The following is a 19,213-nucleotide window of genomic DNA, read 5'->3' as shown; positions in this document are numbered from 1 at the left end:
TGCATTTATCCAGCAAATATTTACTGAGCACTGACTGCATGCCAGGGGTCCGACCATAAACCAAAGTCCTTGACCTTTTGGAGCCTAGAATAGATATTCTGAAAGTAGGCAGATATCAATGAACAAATAAAGATATAATGTGGTAGGTGCTGGTAAACAATGTGCAGAAAAATGAAGACAGGCAAGAGGGATTAGGAGAGAAGAGGGTAAGGAATCCCAGTTTAAATAAGGTGGTGAGGGCAGATGACTTGGTATAGTGATATTTGGGCAGAGCCGTAAAGAAATGAAGAAGTTAAAAAAAAGAGAGAGAAATGAAGAAGTTGATCATGCAGTTAGTGGATTCTCATCACATAAATGCTGAAGTTTTCCTTTTGCCATTTCTTTTCCTTCTAAAGTAGACCAAACCAGGTGAAGATTGTTGAGCACTGTTCAAATACCACAGCATCATCTTGTGACCTAACAGACGTGTGGGAGGTCCTGCCCGAGACCTACACCTTCAGAGTTGATGGATTCAGAGGGAACACAACGCTGGTCCAGTGTAGCAGCAATTTATTCCTGGTAACACACAGTGAGTGGATCTCTGTTTTTCATCACCATCATTGTCATCAAGATCATCGTTATTTGCTTTGCCTTGAAATAGGAAGGTCCTCAAAGGTGTCTCAGACTCAGGGCTAGGTGCACTGCTTGGCCCTGCCACTTCCTAGCTCTGGAACTGTGAAGCATTTACATTGCCTCTCTGAGCCTCCGTTTTCTCATCCCAAAAGTGGAATGATAACCTGTACTTGGCAGAGGATTCCTCTCAGCCTGTGTGAGGCAGGCATTCTGGCAGCAATGGCCGTGGCTTTCTAGTATATTTCAGAACCCGAGAGGAAGTAGACAGTGAGGTCTTGATGGCCTGAATCTGAGCTGTCGCAACTCTTTGGGTCAGTGTTTTCCTTCATCCTGCAACCCCTCCCCTGGATCATAACCCAGTAGCTCTTATCTGTGTGAGTGGGTCTGTCTCTCTCTTTTCCAATGACTGGAGTCAGCTCCCTATGGCACTTGCATTAATAGCTCCAGGGCAGTTGCCAGTGGTCCTCGGCCAGACTCCAGCACTTCTTCAGTGTCCTAATTTGCAACCTATTTCCAAAAGAAAGATTCCATTTCAGCTCCCTGTTAAAGGCTGTGTGGGTGTGCACTCACACATACGTGCTTTAGCAAAGTGATAATGACCGAATCCCACTGCCGCCAACAACTTAGATGTGAGGTTCATTGGAATTGGGTGTGTACATTTAGGTGTGTGTATACATCTACATACCTGTGTGTGTCCAAAAAAGAAAAGAAAGGAAAGTGCCACTTCTAGATTATGGTATTCAGACTATTGCAAAAAATATGGTAAAGTAAGAATGAGATGTCTTTTTTCAAGACCCCGTAAATATTAAAACTACCTAGCTACCCAGGTGTAGAGGAAATGCAGGGAGTGTGCCACAGTATGGTCTTTCTGAAAGTATTTGGCAGTATGTGTTAAAACCTTAATGTGTGCCTCCTCTAATCTAGAATTCCTCTTTAATAATTCATTCTAAAGAAATAATTGTGGATGAATGTCATGGTTTAGCTCCAAGAATGCTCATTGACACAATGATTCTATTGAGAAAATTTAGAGACTATCTAATGTTCAAAACAGCAAATCAATTAAGTTATGGTCCAGCCAGCCACTTAGTGGAATAGAATCAACCATTGAAGAGTCACAGTGAACATCAGGGGTCAGCCAACTTTCCATTAAGGGCCAGAAAAGAAATACTTTAGACTTTATGGGCCACATATCATACACTATATCACCTTCTTTAATTGTACTGCAACCCTTCCCAAAATAAAAACCACTCTGAACTGGCAGGCTGTGCAGAAATCTAACTCACAGGCCAGTTGGCCAGCCCTCAATAGAGATAAATATGCATTAATGTATTTATGAAATGAGTTAAGTGCAATATATACCATGCAAAACTGTGGGTAAGAATGATTTAATTTAGGTGTGTGTGTGTGTGTTGTACACTAGTTCAGCTTATATACGTATGTATATATATTTACATTCATACATTAGAGACAAAAGATGGTTAACCACATTCAGGCACAATTGCCTACTGTGTTTTCTACTATTTCCACCATGGTTGGGTATTACTATAATATGAAAATAAGTCATTTTTACTTTCTTTTTTTTTTTTTTTTTCATTTTTACTTTCATATTTGGAATACAGCTTGAAAATTGGGAAAGACTGATCTTCATCCCAAAACCTATCCTTCATTTCTCCATTAAGTAATTACACCACTTTTATTGTTCTCAATTTTTCACCAATAAAAACGTATAACCCATGCCTCAACTAGGACCATAGGTAGGATAAAGAGAAGATAGTTGTCTCCCTGTGAAAATTGATGTGAGAAACAAAGGCAGAAGAGAAATTATTAAATTTCCTTACTCCCTACAGCCCATTGACAAGTCCTTCAAAAAGGCAGAGTGACATTCCTCTAGGGACTCAACTGCCTACTTTGCTAAAGGCAAAAGGCAATCTTAGCCCAATCTCCGGGATCCTGGAAGTCTACTTTAACATATGAAAATTCCTTTAGAAATTTCCTTTATCTCTAAACCCCACAAGATATATGTTGGCAATCATCCCCCAAGCATATGACCCACCGATACACATCTGAAGGGTCTCATGACTAAGGTTTTACTAGACAGTAATAAATGACCTTTTCCCAACAATAGCTGGCTCCCTCAAGGTCCTGGAAACCTTGCTTCCAAAATTCCTTAGACACACTCTCCCTAACCCCCTCCCAACTTAAGAGTATATCATGGTACACTCCTCATGACCCCAGTGCAACTCTTTCTGCAGGACAGGGGTCCTGTCCCCATGCTTTAATAAAATCACCTGTTTGCACCAAAGAGAGAGAGAGAGGAGATAGTTGTCAAGAAATCAGGTTGTATTACAGCCCTGGAAATACTACTGTTAAACATTGGGATTTGTTTCTGATTTTGTTTTTTAAACAGTGTCTTTGGAACCACCAGAGTTTGATATTGTTGGCTTTACCGACCACATTAATGTCCTAGTGAAATTTCCACCTGTCATTCCCAAGATACTAGGTGGAGGAGTATTAGAGTTTTACTTATCACTCATCATCGAAGAACAGTCAGGGAACATTGTCAAAAAGGTAAGTGGTCAAAACAGTTCTGAGTTGGCAATGAATATATTCGACGCTCTTCTTTTAAAAAATACATTTGTAGGGGCACCTGTGTGGCTCAGTTGGTTGGGCATCTGCCTTCAGCTCAGCACATGATCCTGGAGTTTTAGATAAGCCCTGCATTAGGCTCCCTGCTCAGCGGGAAGTCTGCTTCTCCCTCTGCCCCTTCCCCTGCTCATGCCCTCTCTCTCTCTCTGTCCCTCTCTCTCTCTCTCTCTGCGTGTGTGTGTGTGTGTGTGTGTGTGTGTGTGTCTTTCTGTCTCTCTCTCATATAAATAAATAAAATTCCTTTAAAAAAAAAGACATCTGTAATGATTAGAACAATTAAGGCCAAAAAGTCTGAGGCAGTGGGTCTGATTTTAGGAAAGAAGTCTCTATAGTTCCTTCATTGTGGAAATACATTGACTTAGTCTAGCAGTGTGGTCTTCTTTCAAAGAATAAGTCCCTTGCACAGCATCAGGGGACACAAAGGAAAGAGAAAGGGGTGTAGTGTAGATGAAGAGAACAGGCTAATTTCAGCACACACTAGGTGAAATTCCAGAATGCTGGAATGAGTGAAGTGGCCCTGCCATAAGAGCAGCTTACGTTGGCATAGCCCATTGCCAAGTATAAACCTTTGCAAGCAATACCAGCCTGCAAGTTATCAGGGGCAGGCACAGGCTTTTCAGGCAAAGGGCACAGGAAGTCAGAGGTCCTGAGGCTGCAGAGGATCCAGTGGATTTGAGAAGCAGCAGAGAACTGGAATGGAATGACCGAGACAGGAAAATAGAAGGAGGTGAGGTCAGAAAAGCAATGGAGCCCAGATCTGATAGTGCTTTGTGGGTCTGTGTCTTTGGAGTGTCCCGAAGCTGCTGGAGGACCTGAGGCTTTAACAGGGACTCCAGCCTGGTGTGTAGAGCATAGGGCCCAAAGGTGGAAATTGGGAGACCAGTTAAGAGGCTATTGTGATGGTAATTACCCAATAGGAAGTAGCAAATTATAGAATTATAATTTTCCCTTTAATATCCACTTGGATTACAATCAACACCCTAATCCTTTGATTAGGAAAAGGGTGCAAAAAATAACAGAGGGGAGAAATGAGCTTATGTTGCTCAGAGTCTGTATCAGGTTTCTTTAAATATCACAATCCAGTCACATCTAATTTATATTCAACCCATGAGCTACTAACTCTGTTTGAGATTATTATTTGTAAAATAAGAACGCTGTGCTTATTAGGATATTGACAACACTGTAAGATGAAAATGGTGGTTAATGAGCATCTTCTTCATTAAAGAAAAATAGTCTTGGGGTTAAATTAGACCTAGAAAAAAAGAAGAGGCTACTGTTGGAATCCAGGTGACAGCTGGTGGTGGCTTGGACCACTTGGCAGTAATGAGAAGTGGTCAAACTCTGCATATGTCTTGCAAGTGGAGCTGTTTTTGAATGGATCGGATGTGCAATGTGGTGAAGAGACAAGAGCACCTCGATAGATGGAGTTTCCATTCGTTAAAATGGGGTGGATTATGGATGGAGGAGGTGAATGGTTGGATATCAGTAGCTTGGATTTGGATATGTAAAATTTGAGGTACCTGCAAGGCATCCAGGAGGAGATAGTGAGCAGGAGTTGAATACTCCAAAGCTGGAGTTCAAGGGAGAGCTTCTAGCTGGAGAGATGTCTGAGGGAGTCACTGGCTTCTTAATGTGTATTGATACCTTGAGACGAGGCAAAATCACCTAGAAGTGCATATGCAGAGAGAAGAGAAGATGTCCAAAGTCAGAGCCCCAGAGGACTCCAAAATGTACAGCTCTAGCAAATGAAGAGACAGCAAACAAGACTGGGAAGGAGCAACCAGCAGGGTAGAAGGAGAAGTAGATGAGAGTGAGGTCCTGGTGGCTGAAAGAAGAAAGTTCCAGGAGGAGAAAGTGATCTCCTGTGTCCGGTGCTATAAAAGAGACACGTGACGCAAGGACTATAGATTGACTATTGGATTTAGCAACATGGAAGTCCTGGTGACCTAAATAAAGAGTGATTTCTTATCAAGGAGTGAGGCTCTGATAGGAGTGGAACCCAGAAAGAAAAGAAAGAGAGAAATTGGCCTGGTCTGTTGGGGTGAGGCTCCGGCAGGAGTGGAACCCAGAAGGAGAAGAAAGAGAGAAATTGGCCACAGGGAGGAGAGCTAATTGTTCTAAGGAGTTTTTCTATAAAGAGGAGAGGTTCTCTGTGATGGAAGATGAGGTCAAGGGAGGGAAGAAGTTACGGCATGTTCCTGTGCAGATGGGATGTTCCAGGAAGATCGTTGGAGCCATGTTATAGAGATGAGTATGGATGGAATCTCATGAGCACAAGAAGGGGTTGACCTTGGCTTGGAGCAGGGGCCGTACATCCGAGGCACAGTGGGAGAGGCAATGTCCTCAGGCACAGAGGCAAATAGAAGCAAGCTTCTGTTTGCCTAGTGAAACAGGAAGCGAACACTGCAGACCCCACCAAGATCATACAATGGCAACACCAGGTGTGGGACCCAGACATTCTGACCCTCCGCTACCATTGGCTATTCTCTTCGAGGCAAGAGCCCTCCCGCCATGACCCGATTTCTACTTCTCTCCCCTTTTTCTTCTCTGTTGCTTATGGGCCATGCATGAGATTTTAGTTTGTTGGGGCTTTTCCTTTCCTTTTTTAATTCTTCCTCCTTCCACACAGAAACTTGCAGAAAAACATTATACAGAAGGCCATATTTGGACCACTGGAAATCTTAATCCCTAGAACTGCTACTATTTTGAAAACTATAAAATATTTTGCAGAAGCTGTTTTTTTAATGTTTTATTGTTTTAATTTATTTTTAAGATTTTATTTATTCATGAGAGCCACAGAGAGAGGGAGAGACGCAGGCAGAGGGAGAGGTAGGCTCCTCACAGGGTCCATCCCGGACCCCGGGATCACGCCCTGAGCCAAAGGCAGATGCTCAACCACTGAGCGACCCAGGCGTCTCAGAAGCTGTTTTTCTTGGAAGGGCCTTCATATCATCTCTTTTAATTCCAAAATGGAACAGAACTACCTAAGAAAGAAGAAGCCAGGTGTTTTAAGGGAGGAGATAAGAAATTAGGCATCAGCCACAGTTCTGCCACAGGCAAGCTGTGTGGCCTTGGAAAGTTACCTAACCACTCTGAGCAGTAGTTTCATCATCTGGAGAATGAGGATAGCACCAGCTTTGCGGACTGTTTTAATAATCACGTTCATTAATATTATGAAAGCACCTCCTGAAGGGTAGACATATATCATTAATGATAAAAGATCATCTTTTTTTTTTTATTCTCTTAGTTTTGCAGGATTATCTTAATGCAAGACAAAATCATCTTGTAAAAAATGATGTCATGGAAAACTTTATTCCTCATTGAAACTTTTTCTACTCTATAATATGAAGCTGCTAGATTAGATTTCATGGTTTGAAAATGTGCATGATATACACATATATGCAGTTTTGTCATCAGTTGCTGGCGCCAAATAACTTTAAAATACTTTCTCCTTTGGAGCCTAAGATATTTCTCTCCTTGTTTAAGATTTCCATGTGAATCCCCAAAGTGACTCTTAGGGCCTGCCTCTAAATGAATTTCTCACTCAAAGTCTTCCTGATTTTTTGCTTCTTTTTACAGCACAACCCCAAACTAAATGAAACCATCACTGGAAATTTCACTTACGTCATCGACAAGTTACTTCCAAACACCAACTACTGTGTATCTGTTTACTTTAACCCTAGAAATCTGGGAGAAGTACATAGATCTCCAGTAAAATGTATCCTCCTTCAGCCTGGACAAGAAACAGGTATAGGTTTTTAAAAATTCATGTGTTGCTTTTACTCTGCGAGAAAACTTAGTTAATGAAAATAATCTGAAAGTCATAGAGCACGAAAGGTATTTCTTCCACTGAAAGTGCATCACAGAGATGTGTTCTGTTGGTCAGTCTCTACTATGACATGGAGTCATTTTGAAGGCTCCATACCATCGAGACAGTCACATATCTACCTTTAAAAAGTCAGATCCTCCTGAAGTAGAAACACTTCTATTTCAGGGAATCAGGATGAAATTCAGTTCTGAATGCCCTTCGCTTGGCCATTATTCAAGCCAAGTGCTGGAGGAGGCAGGGTTCCTGGAAGCAATTGCACGCAGAGGTATCAGAGGCTCAAATTATGGTCGTTGAGTGTGGCTCGTTGATGTGGCCTGGCTCGCAGGAAGGTTGGCGATAGCTCCAAATGGAAGGAAAACTCAGCAGTGTGTGTGAGATAGTCCCTGACAACGACTGAAAAGTCCTCTGTTTCCAAAGCATCAGAACAATAAACAGTGTGGTCCATGAACCTTCCCCCAATGGAGAAATCTGCAGTGAGAACAGTCAGGCTTAGGAATATTCACTGCTGATTATTGGCCTAGGAGGTGACTAGGTCTCTAATTGTTTCACCAAAAGTGAATATCTCCACAGAAGAAGCCTTTCTGAATTTCTCCATGAGAGTTTCTTTAACCTGCTGACTTACCACAGTAGGGACAAAATAAGCCAAGAGAAGGAAGCAACCATAAGTGGTATAGCTGATTTGTGGACTAAGTGAACCACACTCCACGGTGCCTGGTGCCTGGTGGACTAAGGTGCTGGGTCTGATTTTACTACTCTCTGTTCCTCAGCATTGAATGATGCACATTTATTTAAGATTTTTGAGATTTTATTTTTGAGATTTTATTTATTTATTCATGAGAAACACAGAGAGAGAGGCAGAGACACAGGCAGAGGGAGAAGAGGCTCCATGCAGGGAGCCCGATGCGGGACTCAATCCCCAGACCTCAGGATGAGGCCCTGAGCCAAAGACAGACGCTCAGCCCCTGAGCCACCCTGGCGTCCCTGCACAGACCAGTCTTAAAGGAAATAAAGTATCTCCTTTAAAGTATCTTTAAAGGAAAAAGGCCTTAGCTTAAATCATTATTACAGTGTCAGTTAAATACGAGCAAACCTAAATTTGCATATAAATTCATTATGCCTGGGATCCCTGGGTGGCGCAGCGGTTTGGCGCCTGCCTTTGGCCCAGGGCCCGATCCTGAGGAGACCCGGGATCGAATCCCACGTCGGGCTCCCGGTGCATGGAGCCTGCTTCTCCCTCTGCCTGTGTCTCTGCCTCTCTCTCTCTCTCTCTCTGTGACTATCATAAATAAAATAAAAAAAAAATACAAAAAAAAATTCATTATGCCTGTAGCTCTTACAAAAATGTGAACCCCAAACACATTTACATATTTATGTCCTTGGACCAATTTTCCAGCATCAGCTGGGTGTCCAACAATTTGATTCATTTCTGACACTCTCTGGAGTTAACGCAGGTCCCCACAGGTGAAGAGGCTAAGTCTCTCAGGACTGCTCCCCCTTTAAGGTACCAGCTCCAAGTCTGGCCACCCAGACTTCTGTCTGAGGTGGCTACTAATTCAGAGCTCCCCACAACCTCCCTTCTGATTTAGTAGTGCAGGAGCTTCTGTCCCCTGGGAGTCAGGGGGCACCACCCTCCCAATACTTCCATGTGTTCACCGACCTAGAATCTCTCCAAGCCTGACTATCCACAGTTTCTACTAGGTTTCATTACATACACAGGATTGATTCAGTCATCATCTGTTAGTGATAACATGCGATCTCCAACCCCTCCTCTCTTTTCCAAAGGTCAGTGGGTCCAGAAGTTCCCACTCTCTAATGACTAGGTTGGTTTTTCATGTGACCAGCCCCCATTCTGGAGCTATCCAGCACTGTCCTGGACTTACCTCATTAGCATAAACTCAGATATGGTCTCCCAAAGACACTCATATCACTCAGGAAATTGATACTCTGTGTCAAGTACCAGGAGCAAAGACCAGATATTTTATTATTATTATTATTATTATTATTATTATTATTATTATTCTGTGATCTTATAAACAAAACCCCAAAACCAGTTGAATGGACAAATTATTTTTCTCCCCTACTCATAGAATACTTCTGTACTCCATTTGTGTGGGGGTGTTCCCCACATGGAGCAACCCTCCTGCACCAGCTCAGAGTCCTACAATCTAACTCAATTCTGACGCCATCTACCTGGTGTTAGAGACTCCACTCACAAGACTGGCCCCCCCAACACTTCAAATGCCAGTTGCAGGTCAAAGTTGTCACCTCGGTGTCAGATTGAAGATTCTCACGGCCCCCTCCTTGGGTCTGATAATTTGCTAGAGTGGCTCTCTGAACTCAGGAAAACCATTTCTTTACCACGTTCCTGGTTTATTATAAAATGCAACAACTCAGAAACAGCCTAGGTGAAAGAGCTACAGAGGGCAAGGAGCCTCTATGCCCTCTTAGAGCACATCACCCTCCTAGCTTCCCATCCCAGAAGTTCTCAGAACCCGGGTTTAATGCAGACTTCATTACAAAGGCAAGACTGATTAAATCTTTTGCCGTTGCAATTAATTCACCCTCCAGTCCCTTTCTTGCCCCCAGAGGTCCAGGGTTGAAATTTCCAACCCTCTAATCTTTGATCGGTTCACCTGGCAACCAGCCTCCATCCTTAGGGGCTTTCCAAAAGTCATCTCTTTAATAGTAAACTCAAGTGTGGTTGAAGGGGCTTGGTTATGAACAACAAGATACACTCCTTTACCTTCCTTGCTCTTATCACTTAGGAAATTCTTAGGGAATTTCAGAGCCCTATGCCAAGAATCAAGGATAAAGACCAAATATATATATATATATTTTTAATATAAATCACGAGATCACCAATAAGAGACTCAAATTGGTAACATGACATGACAGAAAGGGATTTGCTGAAACCCAGTCCCCATCTATACGACTGACCTTTGAGATTGACATGCTCTGTGATGATCAAGTTTCTCCCCTGACTTTTCTGTTTCACCCTCTAAGAAATGGTCACGCAGCCCCACGTTGTCATGTCATCTCATCATCACTTGGTGTGAACACATCATTTTGCATGTGAAATCAGCCTCCTTTCTTGTATCATTACCCAAGACAGTGCAAGAACAGATATCCCTCACGACCCAAGTATCTGATATCTTAGTTCTGTCTGAAATTCAGGAGTTTCACATAACCTGGATGCCTCACTGCCCAGACTTGCCATCTAAACTACCTTCAACAAGCACAACTTGGGAACCAAGACAGGTTTGGATGGTAGGGGATTCTTGAAAGACCACCTGGGACCAGTGTTAACTTCCTCAGACTCAGAGATGAACATTACTATCTTAGGGGGTTACTTATCTGGCGGGGGGAGTTCAGTCCAGAGATCTAGAGAAATGTCTCCACTCTGTTGAAGTCCTAAATCAACTGGTTGGCTCTTTCAGGAAGCCTTCAAAGGAAAGCTGTGTTCAGCCATTTGACAAATACTTATTTGGAGATCTACTCTATGCTGGATTCTTTCATAGATGCTTGGGAGACAGCAGTGAACAAAACAAATAAAACCAAACATTCCAGACCTTGTGGGGCTTATGTTGCCGTAGAGAGATGGAAAAACAAAATTTAAAAAGCAACTTTCAGTCAGAAGGTTGAGATTTTCCAAAAGGAATTTCGACAAGAAACTTATGGGGGCCTCAGTAGGACAGAGCAGGTTCTGTAGAGCCCTGGTGTGGCCAAAGTCCAGCCTCAGAATGACCCAGTTATTTCTTTCAAACGAACTCCTTTTCCGCATCTTCCTGTCTCTAGGGCATCCTGTTAAATAACAGAACTTCAAGTAAATTTTAAAGATCTAATTAGCTCAATTGAATGATCCCTGAATGGGGTAGCATCCCATCTAGCAAGTAGAAATGAGCCCCAAAAAACAAAAAAAAAAAAAAAAAAAGAAAGAAAGAAAGAAAAGAAAAGAAATGAGCTCCAAAGGACTGCAGAGAAGGAAAAGGTTTTTAAAGGCAGGACAAGGAAGTCAAACAGAAAAAAGGACTTTGGAGTAAGGTCACCTCTCTTTGGGGGACAAAAGGGTCTTATCCTAGTAGGTGGATTACCTCTTGGTGCTGAGCGGGAAATTCCAGAATGAGCAGTAAAGATTACAGTCCTGGGGAGGGTTGAAAATGCAATCAGTTATGAAGCCCCAGTAATGGCTGCATGGGCCAGGCATAAGTGACTTCATTTTGGGCCTAGGGTTTTCTTTTTCTTTTTCTTTTTCTTTTTTTTTTTTTTTTGACAGTACGAACAGATGGCTATAGAGCATTTGAGATGTGGCCAGTATGACCGAGAAGCTGAGTTTGATGGGGTTTTGTTTCATTTTTTAATTTTTTTTTCAGTTTTGGTAATATAAATTTAAGTAACCACATGTGGCTTATGGCTACTGTGTTGGGGAGTGCAGTCATAGAACATTGTTAGACTAGAAGACATTTTACTTTGAAAAATTAAATCTGCCACTTTTACCCTTGGAAAAATATGTATACTCGGACTCCTTTCCATTCTATTGTATTGAATGATAGTTTTTCTAACATTGGCTCCTGTGTGTGTGTGTGTGTGTGTGTGTGTGTTTTAAGATTTTATTTATTTATTCATGAGAAACACGGAGGGTGGGTGCGGGGCAGAGACACAGGCAGAGGGAGAAGCAGGCTCCACACAGGGAGCCAGATGTGGGACCCGATCCCGGGACTCCAGGATCACACCCTTTGATACCTCATTCCACCATCAGCCCAATGTGATCTGTGATCATTTATTGAATTTATTTTGAAATAAAATCATTTCATTTTTCATCAACAGAGTCATCAGAATCTGCCAAGATAGGAGGAATAATTACTATGTTTGTAATAGCGGCTGTCATCGTAATCACCATAATAATACTGAAACGTGTTGGTTATATATGCTTAAGAAACCATTTCCCCAAAGTTTTGGTATGTAGTCTTTTTTTTAAGTTCTATCTTCATCTTTTATTTTAATTTAAGGGTTTTTATTACACTTTCAAATATTTTCACAGCAGGAAAAAAATCCCATTTTCTAAAAACACCAAGCTGTTTTATCACTGAGTGATCCCCAAATATATATATGTACCTAGATTTCCATTTTCTGTTATCTGTTTATACTTTGCACACATAATATTCTTAATGATCACATAGTATTCCATTGTCATTAGTGTATTTATTATCTTTCCCTTAACCATTTTCCAACTGTAGGGCATTTGAAATGATTTCCTTTCTTTTCTTTTCTTCTTTGGCCTTTATGAATATTGCAACGTGTTTCATTTTTTATAAAGTTTGGGCTACTTCAGTGGAACATGTACACAAAGTGGATTTATCTTATGAAAAGATAAAGGATTAATTTATAATGCCAGTGGTGACCAGTAAGTACACACATTTCTCCATAGCTCTCCTGATGTTGACTAATCATTTTTATGACTTTGGTTGATGTAATGTGTGTATAAAGGTCACCCACAGTTGCTCTCATTCGTGTTACTTTAATTACTAGTGAAACCAGCCATTCTGTGTGCCTTCATTTTTCCCTCTGTCCTTCCCAAAGTACACGCTTTCTGCTCGGGACCCTCAACCACTCAGACAAAGCTGGGTATTGATCTTACATATTTCCAAAACCTCCTCGTGTCCTTTGACACATTGGCCCATTATTTATCATTTTCTCTGTCCAATTCCTGTCTCTCTATATTCGTTTTATAATTTTTCATCCAGAAAGATCTCATTTTTCTACGTTTGAACTCATTTCGCCTTTTTCTTCACACGTTTTTAACAACCACATATTTCAGTATTCCTCTACAGTCGATAAAATTGTACTCTTCTTTTCCTCATCCTTATTTGTTTGGTTTGGGTTGGGGGAGGGATTGTTTTTTGGAAGGGGATGCTTTGGGAAATTTTAATTACAACTGGTATTTGAACCCAGCTGGCATCTGGCTGTGCTGTACTGCATTTCATCCACACTATAATCCTTGCAATTCAAGAATGGACTTTTTCTTTTTAAGATTTTTTTTTATTTATTTGAGAGAGAGCATGGATGTGAGCACATAGTGGGGAGTGGCAGAGGGAGAGAAAGAATCTCAGGCTGATTCCCGGCTGAGCAGGGAGCCCAACTCAGGGCTCAGTCCCAGGACTCCGGGATCACAAACTGAGCTGAAACCAAGAGTCAGACACTTAACTGATAGAGCCACCTGAGGCGCCCCAAGAATGGATATTTTTTATCCTTGGTATAAAATATCTTTTGGAGTCTTTTATGTCAGCAGCCAGTTGCAGCCTTATCTCAACCTAAATCCACCTCATCCTGTCTGCTGTGTATTTATTCCTTTGGCCTTGAGGTTCTAAGCGAATCCTACTCCAATTCATATTTCTTATTGCAGCCTTGAGATAGACCTGTAGCACCACACCCGTTTCCTCCTAGATAAATTCTCTGCCTGAATTACCTAACTGGTTACTAATCCTCCCCCCAGATCTCCCTGAGTTTCTCCCCTTCCTAAGATTCATTCAAATTATATGCTAATTATATATATCCCTGTTATTTATTGTGTTGCCCCAAGTACTGAGAGGAGGTATTGGTAACTTCTGTCTTTCCAGTATTCCTTCATTAAAAATTGTTGCTCTGTGTCTAAGTAAAAACTCTAGGAATGACAAAACAAACACTTAAGCCTAGTGTATTTGTTTAATCAAGAATACATGTTGCAAGATTTTTAATGGCATCTTTTTTATTCTTTTCTCTTTGGTTCTTTTGTTGTTGTTGTTTTTTCGCATTTAACAATGAGAAATTTTTTCGCATTTAACAATGCGAATATTTATTGAGTACCTACCATATGTCCACATGTTCTAGGTGCTAGGGATACAGAAGTGAACAAAACAAACAGAAAATGCTGCCTTCGTAGATTTTAAAGTCTGCGGAGTAAGGGTAGAGACAATGACAGTTTATAGATGATACAACTGGTGAAGTAAAAAATTCACATGAATCTAGAGATAAATTATTAGGATTAATAAGTTTGACAAATTTGATACATACGAAACAATATCAGTATGAAAATATATAAACATGGACCTGCTTTTCAACATCCAAGACATATACATATCATATCGTAAAGCTCTGTGAATTTTCACAAACTCTATGCACACATGTAACTCATGCCTAAATCAAGAAAGATAACATAATCAGCCTGCCCAGAAGTCTGTCTCCTGACACCTTCTAGTAAGTACCCCCCACCAAGGATAACCATTATCCTGATCACTAACAGCATAAATTTTGAACTTTTTGAATTTATACTTAAGTGGAATCACAGAGTTTTTTTAAAAATATCACTGTAGGGGCACCTGGGTGGCTCATTCAGTGAAGTGTCTGCCTTTGGCTCAGGTCATGATCTCAAGGTCCTGGGATGGAGTCCTCATTGAGGCTCCCTGCTCAGCGGGGAGTCTGCTTCTCCCTCCATCTCTCCCCCCTGCTCATGCTCATTCCCTCTCTCTCACACACACACTCTCAAATGGATACATAAAATCTTTTAAAAAATTGTTTTGATAAATAAAAATAAAGATACCATTGCAATAGTAATAAAATTACTCTTAAAACATTTCAGAAATCAATCTAATAGAAGATATTACAGATCCTTTGTAAAGAAAATTATAAAACCTTATCAAAAGACTTTAACAAAGATTTGGTCAAGTAGAGAACCCAGAATCAGACCACCCACACATATGGAAACATGACTAATGATGAGTAGATATTGCCATGGGGAAAGGATTGGCTGGTCAATAAATATATCTATATGGGAGAATATGAAATTGGGTCTCTCCCTCACACCATACACAAATATTGGTTCCAGGTATATTAAAGAAAGACAAAACTGTTAGAGTTTGAGAAAGCACCATAGGAGATTCTGTGTGACCTTGGGGTAAGGAAGATTCCCTCAGACATAAAAAAAAAAAAAAAAAAAAAGGCAGGAACCATAAAGGAAGAACATCAGTACGTTTTTTTTTACATTACATTAAAATTAAGATTTTCTTTTCATCGAATGCCATTGAGGTTGTAGAATAATAAACCACAGGCTAGGGGGAAATATATGTAACAAATAATGATAAAACAAATAATCAACAAACCATTAGCATCCAGATTATATAAAGAGCTCCTACAAATCAATAAGAAAAAAAATGAACAACCCAATTGAAAAATTCACCCCAAGGCTGTGTTGGGTAGGATAGAGGAAGAGCAGGTTTGTCAAACTGAGCAACCCAGATAGGCATAGGAGAATAGAGAAGAAGACAATGCGGATGACGATTCCAGGCTGATCACCTCCTCCCCATTAGCTTTATGGTCGTGAACCTAGAGCAGAATCCACCAACACGGCAAGACTCAGCCTGCCTTGTATTCTCCATAGCTCACCCCGCTCAACTGTATCCTGGCAGTGCTTTGTTCTAAGAGCTGTGATAGAGCGAGCTCTAGTCTTGCCATTCTCACCCCTGACTCTAGGGATCTCCTGCCTCCTTAAGACCCTCTCTCCAGTCCAGGGGACTGTGACCCCAATGGAATCGGCTCCCTTAGAGTCTCTCCTCACCCACAATTCCCTGGCATCCTTTAAGAATGTCTTGATAGCCCAGAATCTAACTGGATGGGTACTCTGACATGCAAGAAGCAGCAAGGGGAGCACAGTAGGCAGGAGTAGAAGCCAGAACCTCGTCTCTGCTGCAGGCAGCCTACCTAGCTTGAAATCCAGCTTCCCCTACTCACTATTCATGAACCTTGGGTAAATTGCTTCACCTCTCTGTCTCATTTTCTCATCTGTAAAATGGGGATAAGAATCGTGAGCCTACTGCGTGGCATGGCTGTGAGGGCAAAATGCATTATAATGAGTAAGCAGTAGGACTTATTTGCCCAGCAAATCGTAAATACAACATAACCGTTAGCTCCTATTACTGATTATGCTGGCATCAGCACTGCCATCCTCACCCCTGTGCAGTTACTGTCATTGAGCTATGTTATGTCAAAAAGTAAAGAACACTTACAATTGATATTCTCTCTCTCTCTCTCTCTCTTTTTTTTTTAAGAATTTTTATAACTTCTCAACCTGGGTATTCCCTGAGATGCCACCATTAGAAACAGTGGCTTTCGTGGAGGTGATTCACGTTAACAGGAAGAAGAAAGTGTGGGATTATAATTATGACGACGAGAGTGACAGCAATGATGATACAGCAGCCCCTCAGACAAACGCAGGTGGCTATACCATGCATGGACTGGTGGGCAGGCTTCTGGGTCCAGCCTCTGCCTCCTCGGCCACCCCGGAGGACTGCATGGAGCCGGACGCTGAGGAACCTGACCCGTCAGAGCCTGACACTGACATTGACACTGAGCCCCTGGTGCCATCCGGGCCCAGCCCGGGGCAGTCAGAAGGCACAAGTGGGGCCTATGAGTGCAGAGGGAAGCAGCTCCAGGACCCCATTACCGAGGAGGACAGCTGGTCCACTGGAGGGTCTGGGGACAAAATTACCTTCAATGTAAACCTAAGCTCTGTTTTCATGAGGGTCCTCGATGATGACTCGGAGGTCCCTCCAGGGCTACCAAGTTTTCCAGAAGAGACATACAACCTACAGGAGTCCCACAACCTGGAAACAAGTTCGCTGGCAGCCAGCGGGGAAAGGACACAGCCCCTCTTCCCCACCCCCTCTGCAGAGTGCCAGTGGCCTGAAGATGTTCTTTCTGATGAAAGTGACAGTTCTAAATCAGATGTTGACATCGGAGATGGCTATATAATGAGGTGAACCCCCAAATATTTCCATGGACTGACAGATACCTCCAGAGTTTCCCTCCATGCACTGTCACTTGTTCCTTTGTGGTTTGCAAGTGTTCCCGCAGGGATGGTGTTGGAGACCAAGGTGGGCGCTCAGGGTTCCTGGTGATGTCACCTATGCAAAGTTTATGCAAATTACCAGCCTGGGAGGAGAGTCTGAAATTCTAGGACTATTCAGCGCAAGTCCCATTGTTTACATGTCCCAAGTGATGCACTTTGAAGGGGAAATGCCCTGTCCAGTCCCTTTACTCTCCTGCCTTTATGTTTCTGCATCCTATCTCCCAGAGTAAGGAGCAGGCTTCCCTGGGGTTTGCAGGGGTGGTCCAGGGCCCTACAAGATTTCTGGGAAATCATGAAATTGGCCAGGGTGGGAGTGGGGAGAGAAAAGCTAGACGCTCAGCGTGGTTGATAGAGGGAGTAATCAGCAGTGTTGAGTCCAGCAGGCTCAAGGAAGGAGCCAGAAGGCAGGCTGGAAAAGAGAAGGAAGGAAAGGTAGTCAGAGAGAAAGGAAGGGGACCTACAAAGAAACAAAAGCACAGGTTCCAATTTGGAAATAGGGAAGGTCCTGCCCAGTCTTGGGCTCCTCCCAGATGTCACATTCTGTCACCTACACTCAGAGAATTGCACCCCTGGCCATTTGTCAGATGGCCTCAACTGGAGTCTGGAGGAACTCCAGTCTGGAGGAAGACAAACTCACACACAGAAATAACTCTAGCATCTGGCAGGTGACTAATAGGAGATATTTGCATGAGGGAGAGGGGTAGAGACTCAGAGCCAAACTGTAAGATTAAAAAAAAAAAAAAAAAAGAGTGAGAGAGCAAATGTAAAATTGTTTCAAGGTCTTCAGAAGAAATAAGGCATAAAATTCCCGGAGATCCTATTTAACAATTTAAGAAGCGCTGTGTGCACTGATTCCACATGTCCTGTGTGTGACCACAGTTCCTGTGGATGGTGGGAAGGGGGAAGGGAAGTCCCAGAACATCATGGAGCAAACCAGACAAGAACTGGGACTCAGGTCTGACTCAGCTGCTATTTCCCTGTGGGACCCTGGGTACTTTGCTTTGCCTCTCTGAGCCTGTTTCTTCAGTTAGGAAGTAAGGGGGTTGGACTAGGTCATCTCCAAGATCCTGTGGTGCTAGGAGAAATATTCAAAAATACACAGGGTTGAAGACTCCGGTGAAGGTGCTGCAACCCTGAGAGACCCCTCACAAGGTGAATCAACTGTGTGGGACCTCCTGTCTCGCTCCCTTTGCCCCAAGAGCCAACTTCTCAGCCCTTTCTTCTAGATCCATCCCAAAGGGGAAAAACAATTATGAGTCCTAGCTCAAGGACTTGGAAGAGACTACTATTTCTATAACTGTTCTCAGTAGGAAAGGGACTTTGTCGTGTAGAGTCCATTTCTCTGCCCTCTAAGTCATCTATCATATTTTGAAAGAGTTCCAGAGTGGTCCTTTGGAATACCCTTCATATGGCTGCTTTTCTGCGTGTGTTTCCATTTTGTATCCTGGTCTTCAGTGGGTGAAGGATAATAAATACTTTTTAATACATACTGGGTAACAGTGTTCAGAGTAGTTTCTCATGAGAGTGTAAATATGCAAGCCGCTTTGTGGTCCTGCTGGCATCTCTAGGGTTAAACAAAAGTGCCTGTGTGTGCCAGGTGGAACCCAGGGAACGTTCCTCTCCCCTGCTGTGTTCCTGGTGGAGCATTCTAAGGTCAGACAGCAAGTAGGGCACTGCATCACCCTGTACTTACCCAGCTCTGGGTTTTCCAACCTTACCACTGCCCAAGCTTTGAAAGGGGAAATTAAATCTTTCTCAAGCATTCCTGAGAGAGAAACGAGTTTTTGCCCAACAAATGACTAGTTTTGTGGCGTTTATCCCAGGGTGGGAGGGGGTCACGAGGACCCTTTTCAACTGTCTCTGCTCACGAGCGTGCTTTAAAATCAATCTATTTGCAGGGACAGGGGATCATAGTGGAAAAAAAAAAAGAAAAAACTTGGGCAGTACTGAATGGGTGTCAAGAAAAACCAGCACCACCCGTAACCCCGGAGAGAAGCTCTGGGTGGGCGTCCCAGTGTGTTTATTTAACTTGGAAAAGCATGCCTTTAATGTTGGGGGGCGGCGTCCCCCAGATCCGGGGCACACTGTACGTGCACTTTCGCAACCGTTTTCCTACCGGTGTTTTCCACCCACGCGATGTGGGGAAGCCAGGTCCCCTCCCTCCGCGTCTCCCCTCCTCCAGCTCCCGAGCCCCGCCCCCCCTCCAGCAGCCCCAGCCCGGCGCTAGGGCTCCGGCCCCCAGGGGGCGG

At 42.8% G+C, this 19,213-nt stretch overlaps 1 protein-coding gene across 6 annotated transcripts in view; it reads left to right on the top strand.

The window, feature by feature from the left end:
• IFNAR2 (interferon alpha and beta receptor subunit 2) overlaps positions 1-18,458 on the top strand; it is a 31,623-nt gene extending 13,165 nt beyond the window's left edge. For 5 of the 6 annotated variants that reach the window (XM_041735178.1, XM_041735177.1, XM_041735181.1 and 2 more), the window contains 5 exons: positions 396-568; positions 3,020-3,180; positions 6,838-7,006; positions 11,912-12,042; positions 16,165-18,458. In XM_041735178.1, coding sequence (XP_041591112.1) covers positions 396-568; positions 3,020-3,180; positions 6,838-7,006; positions 11,912-12,042; positions 16,165-16,875 — 1,345 coding nt within the window. In that variant the 3' untranslated portion in view covers positions 16,876-18,458. The remainder of the gene's footprint in view (positions 1-395; positions 569-3,019; positions 3,181-6,837; positions 7,007-11,911; positions 12,043-16,164) is intronic. The other variant, XM_041735182.1, reaches the window with a different exon arrangement.
• Positions 18,459-19,213: the final 755 nt, after the last annotated feature.

The sequence above is a fragment of the Vulpes lagopus genome, chromosome 20 (assembly GCF_018345385.1).
Source record: "Vulpes lagopus strain Blue_001 chromosome 20, ASM1834538v1, whole genome shotgun sequence".
In the NCBI taxonomy this organism is placed as follows: Eukaryota; Metazoa; Chordata; class Mammalia; order Carnivora; family Canidae; genus Vulpes; species Vulpes lagopus.
This window is presented reverse-complemented; position numbering and strand designations above follow the sequence as displayed.